At 46.0% G+C, this 8127-nt stretch overlaps 1 protein-coding gene across 5 annotated transcripts; it reads left to right on the top strand.

Annotated features, from left to right (window-relative positions):
• The first annotated feature begins 1946 nt into the window (after positions 1-1946).
• On the top strand, positions 1947-7325 carry LOC119365412. 5 transcript variants are annotated; one of them, XR_005175520.1, is made up of 4 exons: positions 1947-2483; positions 3376-3444; positions 4659-6541; positions 7052-7325. XR_005175520.1 is itself a non-coding variant. In XM_037631040.1 (4 exons), the coding sequence occupies exons 1-4, from the start codon at positions 2358-2360 to the stop codon at positions 7169-7171; spliced, it is 486 nt and encodes a 161-aa protein (XP_037486937.1). In that variant the 5' UTR covers positions 1947-2357; the 3' UTR covers positions 7172-7325. The 5 variants fall into 5 exon arrangements, 1 of the variants encoding a protein (XP_037486937.1); XR_005175522.1 differs by having other exon boundaries at positions 1947-3444; positions 4659-5634; positions 6417-6541; XR_005175521.1 differs by having other exon boundaries at positions 1947-3444; positions 4659-5634; positions 6371-6541.
• The last annotated feature ends 802 nt before the right edge of the window (positions 7326-8127 follow it).

The raw sequence follows: 8127 nt of genomic DNA, 5'->3' as shown, positions 1-8127 counted from the left end.
GGTCGTTTCCCCCCTCCAGGTGCCGGCGGTGGCGCCGTCCGTGAGGGGGGGGGCACACCCCAGAGACGCGTGCCGCCTCTTCAGACATGCCACCACACCTTCCCGCATGTATGAGGGCCCGGTGCGACGTTTCAGTGGCATTACCCCCCCAGGGCCCTCGCCTGGCCTAACCCTAGAGTGGTTGACCACGAGAGCTAGCCCTTTGACTTTCCATGGACGGGCTTTGACCAGTGGACCTCTCCACCCAGTTGTGTTAGGTTAGCCCATAGGAACACTTTGGAGCAACATTCGGGCCAAAACCACAGCAAGATCCCCTCTGTGTAGACCCGACGCGGCCGTTACCCTCCTCCATGTGCCGGCGGCAGCGCCATCCGTGAGGGGGGCCACACCCCGGAGACGCGTGCTGCCTCTTCAGACATGCCACCACACCACCCGGTTGTGGTAGGTCATCCTATATATAGAAACAATTGGGAGAAGTGTCCCCTCCGTGTAGACCCGATGCGGCTCTTTCCCCACTCCAAGTGCCGGCCGGCGGCGGCGCCGTCCATGAGGACGGTCATGCCCCCTTCGTATAGAACCGAAAACAATGTATGTATGTTCATATTAACACATGGTACATGTAAGTTAGTCAAATAATAATACGTAAAAAACATAAAAATATAGCTATGCAAAAAAAGGTCCGGCCAGGGCAGATGGACGGCGCGCCGCGGATCGATGACGTGTCATCTATGCCGACTGCAGCCCTCGGCATAGGTCTTGGTCGGTGTGCTTTGGATCGATAACATGGCACCCGTATCTATGCCGACGGCCGCTCGTCACCGCCGTCGTCATAGATCCGACGCCGTTAGCCGCCCTTCGCGGGCGTGGTCGTCGGACCTGCAGCTATGCCGACGGCCCATATATGTCGACGGTAGCTGTAGGCGTAGCCCGGGCTAAGTCGATGGTCGTTCTTTGCCGACGGGGGCCGTCGGCGTATCCTGGGGTAGCCCGACGGCTGTTGTACACCGACAACCTGAGGTCAGCTGTCGGCATAGACTGGAGTAGGCCGACGGTGGCCGTCGGCATATGTTCGGCCGTCGTCATCGAGCCCTGTTCCGGTAGTGTTGCATTTGTTTTCTTCGTAGGTGTAGGATTTTCGGTACTCTGGTGGTGGACCAACTATTGTAGTACCAATATTTCATAAACAGTGAAAACCTTCTATACAACACAAAAGTTAATATATGGTACGAGGTGTCTCTACTCTTATAAAAAACAGAGGTGATGATGATGGTCTGCCTGCCATCCTCCAATATAGGTCGTCCGATTTATATCTGACGGATATGAAGGAAACTATGGCAATTTTGCAAAAATATACCCACACCCCTCACCACATTTGCAAATAAGGTCTTCCCTCGTTCATTTTTTTGTTCCACAAGATAAACTACTCATATAAACGCATCCTGATGTTCCGTGCAACACACATACATCTTGCTAATAACTAGTTGATAGGTTTTTCCGCAAAAAAAAACTAGTTGATAGGCTAGCGGGTTGCCGGTACCCACCGCAACGGCGCAATTTTCCGTTTCGGTGCCCAACTGTGTGAATGCACTATGAGTTTCTTTCTGTGCAAGGTGCAACCTACACCGAAAAGAGAAGGCACGCTGCCCAACGTGCATAAAGCTTGTGCCTTTTTCTTGGCATCCAGAAATAAGAGATGAAACCTCCACCGAGCCTCCTCAGAGCTCAGCGACTCTCGGCCGTCGGATCATTTCCCTTGATTCGTTTTCGTTCGTTGGATCGACATCGGGAGAAAGCTGGGCCGTCGGATCAAAAAAAGTTACTGTTGGAATGAATAGTTACCGTCTTGTTCGTGCCACCGCGCGTAAGTACGCTGCCCCTAGGGCATTTCTGTCATTTCACACACCAAGGTATAAATAACAGTGGCTCCTCTGGAGATGACCTAGCCGCCGCCTCCTTGCGCACTCCGGCACTCGCGCCCGCTCCTCCCGCACGCGCGCCCCGTCCTCACCTCTCTCCTCCTCCAAACCCTACCCCGCGCCCGCCTCCCTGAACTGCCGCCGGCACCGCCGCCGCCGCTCGCCCGGGCACCCATCCCCGGCCTCACGCCACCCATCTAGAGAGATGGCGGCCGCGCACGACGAGGTCGGCCTAGCCGCCGCCTCCTTCTCCCGCGACCGCGCCGCCCTCTCCTCCTTCCTCCCGCCTCCCTGCCGTGCCGCCCCGCCGCCTCCTCCCTCGCTCGCTTCCTCTCCTCCCGCAGCCGCCTCCCCCCTCCCTCACTCGCTCCTAATCCGGCGACGGCGGTAGCGGCTGCCGCGCCCACACCCATCTGCTCCCCGCCGCCATCACCTCCAGTAATGTCGCTGCTCCCGTCGAGCTCGAGCGTTCCATCGCCAGGAGGAGCGGAGGTTGCCGCAACAGCAGCTGCTCGGACGTCTCTCCCTCGGCGGTGCCGGATCCAGTGTCCACCATCGTTGACATTTGTGCGCTCTTGCTGCTGTAGATTTGATGCACCGCCACCTCCTCTGCTCTCTTCTCCTCCCTCCGGGGTTGGTTTGGGTGCAGGGGTGGTTATTCTTGGGTGTTAGCCGTTTTAATCCCGCTGCACAATTAGATGTACAGTATCGTCAGAGAGAAACAGGAACATGCAGCTTGAGCTTGTTCAAGTGGATGGAGTTGTTTCCTGTTCCTGCATCCGCATTCGTGGGATGGCACGCAATAGCAGCAGCGAGTGCGGCGGCTTAGTGGATGCGTGAGTAGTTGTGGGATGGCGCAACTGTTAGCTTGATCGTGTCCGGCTGAATCGTTATTTCAGTTAGCTTGTAACACTGGCAGACTATAAATAAGATGAGGGCAAACTCTGTTTTTCTTGTTCCAGAGAGAGACACACATGGATGGTACAACTGTTGGGTTCTTTATTTGTATCACCTGCAACAAATTCATCGACCGAGCTAGCTTCCAACTCGTTCTTGCCATGGTTGTTGGTTGGTCCTACCTAGGCAAAATCTCAATCCATTGTCTTGGTTCAGTTTACATAGGGTTCTCCATGCCCAAGATGAGAAAATCTTGCTGTCAATTTGTTTGATGCCACAATTGGCGTTATTTTCTTACCATTATATTATATTTGCCACTGAATGTTCAACCTTTAATATTTGCTTTTGCAAAGCCAGGCTTTATGTACTGTTTGCTTGTGTTTGCTTTCTGTGCTGCAAAAGTAGCTCATTCATTCATCGCTGATTTGGCACGTGCGACCAATGTGCACATGCTGCATTTAGATTCCAGCCTAACTCTTAGCTTTCAGTTGAAGCCTTTTAGACCAAGCCATCTCGGTTTCTTGTGTTTTCGCCTAACTAGCTTTTTATTCTTCTTCTTCAGGTTTTCAAGGCGGTTTTGTGTAGAACAGCCACGGAGCAGAAACAACGAACATGCTACTTCAGCAACAGCGTAATGATCCTGATGATACTCTTATCATTTTGTTAACGTAATGTGTGTTTTGTCAATGCTCGCTCCGGATGCTAGCTAGACCTCGTGGGTAGCATAGCTAATTCTTTGCCTATCTTCACAACATTCAGAGCTCTTTAGTCCTGCCAAAGCAAGGTTTCGATGATTCCCTCACACAAAATATTCATATTTGGTCGTGCCTGCATGATGCGTGTGTGCATGATGGATGGTCATGCACTACTGTACTAGCTAGATAATAAGCTTGTTTTGCTACTGAATGATTGAACGGTGTCTCAGTTAATGAGCTTGTTTTGCTACTGAATGATTGAACGGTGTCTCAGTTTGTACCTCAGTTAGCTCACCGCCTAAAATTGCGACGGGATAGGCACTGTTTGGTTCGTGCTCCTATTCTTGGTGGGCTAAACATATTTGTTTGTTTGATTTGGAGCAGTAGGCGCTTTCCATCGACAACCGGGACTCCACGCCTAAGCTGTTGATTATCTCATTTTATTCATCTTCTCCGTATATTAATTCGATTGCCTGCTACATTCTTCTTAATTGCACGGGCATGCATCTTGGCTCATGACCAACCGAAGTTAGTAGTTCACCTGCTTGCTAAATTTATTTTTATGCCTTCTGTTTTGTCGAATTCTACTGAGTAAGCAACTGGGAGTTGCATCCAACCTTTGTTGGTTCAGCTTCTCTTTTATGTTCTGTAGATAGATGTTGGTTCAATGCTGTTAATTTTGAGCTTCTCTCTTTTATGTTCTATAGATAGGTGTTAGTTGTTCGCATGTTGTACAATAGCCAGCTCAACTATGCATGTCTCCTTTTTTTTGAGCCAATTAATGTGATGTACGAGTCAAATCATATTACTAATTATTATTGTCCGGGTTGAAGAGAAGAATCTATGACGGGGAGAGACTTGCTTTGCAAAACATGTGTTTTCGTTGAAGACTTGCTTGTTGTGTGCCATGGCTATGTGTGATGTTGATCATTGAATTATGTACTGCTGATCATTGGATTATGGTGCCATGCTTAGGCATATTAAGTGTTTGTATTAGGCTTTTTAAATATTCTCAGGTCATGCTTGTTCTAAGTTTGCTTAGTCATGTAAATGATGGTATGCGGCAAGGCTTGGCTGTCGCGACGCATCCAAGCTCGAAGTGCACTAGTGTTACAAGTATTTACTAGCTCTCCTCTGCTTTTTTGTGCAGGTGGCACTTTTGCTTGTGTCTTGTTATCTTTTTGATAGCCTGTATCACTGATGGCCTTCCATTGGCGGAGTGCTTAGATGGTGGTTATGTGAAGGATGTTGTCTTCTACAAGTAGCAAGAAAAATTGTTGTTCAAAAACATATCTAAAGGCCAACATGAATCATCAAGACTGTCAACTGAGACTGGACCATACCGTTCCAGGTCAAGGTATGCATTTACATTTTTTGCTTTCAGCAAGATGAGGATAATGTGATTGTTTGTGTGCGTGCGTGCTATATGATACATTTTCGCTTTCATCAAGATGAGGATATTGTGACTATTTGTGTGCGTGCGTGCTATATGATACATTTTTGCTTTCATCAAGATGAGGATACTGTGAATGTTTGTGTGGGTGCTTTAGTGGTTCTAGGTTATTGTAGTAGTATAACTAGGCTTCGTTTACACAAAATCCAAATAGAATTTAGTTTGGAGCTGGTCAAGACATGGTGTAGTATTATAACCTATTAATTTGGTTGGACTGGTCAAGTGTTCTATTAATTCTTGCTGCAGTATTCATTATGTAGTATGTACTAGCTCTTAGACAAGATAATTGTTTAGCCTCTGATTTCTTAGCTACTGGTTGGTCCTGTAAAGCTACATCCTTGCTTTTCGATTAGTGTTATTTGAATCTATTGCAGTGGATATGCATAAAAGATCCGCTAATTTGGGTTTTTTTCCATTACTTATCATGTGATGGCCATTGTCGGAGCTTTGCCGCCTTCATCTCGACTCCACCGGGGTTCCAGGTTCACACTTCACCGCTCTCCCCCTGTGGCCCGGTGATTTGCGGCGGCTGCGGGGTCTTCCCTGCTTTGGTGGTGGCCGGCAGGCGTTTGCCCGGCCAGATCTGGCACGGTGCAGGACCTGTGGTGCATGTCCTGGTTTATGGGGGCGGGGGACACATGGGCCCTTGGTCCGGCAGCGTCGGCAGCACGATGTGCGCCCGTCTGCTTTCTTGCTAGATACGTGTTTAGGCAAAATCTACAATAATCCTTCAAGGTTTATACATCAATTGCAATGGGTTTTAGGAATGCATCACTATATTGATTTTGGTTTATACGTGATCTGCAGAGAGTTTTATAAATGTATCATTATATTGTTTTGGGTTTAAATATGAATTGCAAAATGTTTTAGGCATGTGAAAATCAGAGCTCAGGCGGCAGGTGATTTTTTTTCTTGCTTCTAATGCTAGGATGATGTTCTGTATACTAAAAAGGACTCGTGCACACTTGCTTTGCTCCTTAGTGTTTATGATCAGTTACCAAACATTATAATAGGATATACACATTGCTTCAAAACTGAGTATGTTCCTTGGTGATGGTGTATTTATTATGAAAATAAATAGGACTGCTTACCCATGGTGATGTGGTATTGCTACTCGATTACTTACCCTGTTTCTGTGACAAAGGCCTGTGATAGATATGGTTAGACACATATTGAGCGCCCAATTTCATAAATATTGAGCATACAGTTTCAACTTCAACTTAAACATGAGATTGTCTTGCTGTCGAGTTGTGTTCAGTTCTTTCCATGTAGAACTTACTAGAAATTCTTGCATATATCCTAAACAAATAAAGAGCTGCATGCATTTAAATTAAGCAGTTCCAAAGAAAGAATTATTTCAAGTTATTTTGTTTGGAGATGAGTTGCCTTTTCTACACCTTTGTGTAAAGGATGGAGCCTCCACAGTGCCTATGAGCCATGCTTTTTCCCACCCAGTAAAATGGTCTATTTTCAAGTGGCATCATACGGTGAAGGAGGGGATCTGGATCAAGAGCCGTAATGGTGCTTGTGATGGCATGTCTAGCACTTGCGCGACCCTGGAGTCTGACTTCTTCTTGCAAGTAAGCTCCTTTTGCTCTTCTATGCCCCCCACCTCGCTTGTGAGGATCTTTGGTTGGATTTGGGTAACTAGAACCCAATAGATGTAATCCTATTTGGATATGAACTATGTATACTAGCTTGATTTAGTTTATAGGAGTAGATTTTATAGATGAACTGTGTGTGCTAGCTTGATAGTGATACATGCCATATATCGGGATTGACTCCATGGGGTATCCATCAATGTCTGAGGTTTCACAAGGAAATGAGTTTCTTGCATTCTCATGTTGAAAAGAATTAAAGAAACATAGCAGAATATGGCGCCAAAGTTTTTAGTTCTTATTGGGTTCGTCCACCTATCAAGGTTTGATGAGAATTATCAACTTGCTTTGTAGGATTTGTATCATGTATCTTTGTTTCTACAAGAAATCCAATTGGAATTGGTCTATTGTCCTGCACATGTACTTTCTTTTACCGTTTATACATTTCAACCACTTACTTATGTTGTCTCTAAACCATTTCCGACGACTCAGGTTGACCATACTATTGTGAGAATCTCAGCCAGGATCATTCTTTATATCATGTTGGATCATCTTGGAATTCATAGAGCCATTTACCGTCGAAGGATGTACTCACAGAACAAATCAGTGTGATTATGCTTTTCTACACTTCTGTCCAAAGTAATGGGATATGTATTCTGTACTGTACAACTACCCTCTAATGCACTACTCAGCCTTCAATCTCTGTATGTACAAATGACTTGATCTAATTATTATGAACGACATATGGAGTGTGCTGCTTTCTATATAAATGGCTTGCTCTAATTCTGATTTATCATACCGCAATTCTTTTGATCTAATCCTTTTTGCCAAACTTGATGCGTCAAGCTTTGAGCTACTATACTGACAGCGGAGGTAAAATTCCACAATGTACAAGTTCATATCACCTACTAATCCACATGTACTATACTGCGGCATGCTCATATCACCTACTAATCCAGAAGTACAAGTTCTATGTCAAAGATAATCGTTCTCTCTGCTAAAAGCATGACTCTGCATTATGTTTCTACTTTCATTCCTTCCTATCCTATATTAATGCTTTTGGTACTGAACTTAATGATGAGTGGTTATCTTTTGTGGTCTTATGAACATGCTGAACTCAATGTTGCCTTGTAATTGCATGTCGATATTGAACTCCATTATGTTTTATCACAAACCAATGTTTCTTCTTCACTCTAGTTTGTTATTATGTTTCATACGCTAAACGCAGATTTCTACTAACTTAGCACTACTTGCTTTACCAAAATGTTGGGACCGGCACCCTCGCGCGAGGGCGCGATCCCGATCTACTATATCAGAGGCCATACTCCTGGCTCAGCTTTGCTGGAAAGCTAAGGGAAAAAAAACACGAAGCACATATCCATTTCTGCTCGATCGAATGCTGATTAACTCAGACACAAGCGCCCCACCAATGAGGAAGTGTATAACAACATTATAGATCACGTGTGCGTAGTGCGGAACATCGGTCTAGTATACTTGTTCAAATGCAATGAGCTGTCTTCTTGGCTCAGTTGGCCAGAAGAGACTAACCTTAACATAGCGTTACTCAA

Source organism: Triticum dicoccoides, chromosome 2B (assembly GCF_002162155.2).
Source record: "Triticum dicoccoides isolate Atlit2015 ecotype Zavitan chromosome 2B, WEW_v2.0, whole genome shotgun sequence".
NCBI lineage: Eukaryota > Viridiplantae > Streptophyta > Magnoliopsida > Poales > Poaceae > Triticum > Triticum dicoccoides.
The sequence above is the reverse complement of the archived record's forward strand: the minus strand, read 5'-3'. Positions and strand labels throughout refer to the sequence as shown.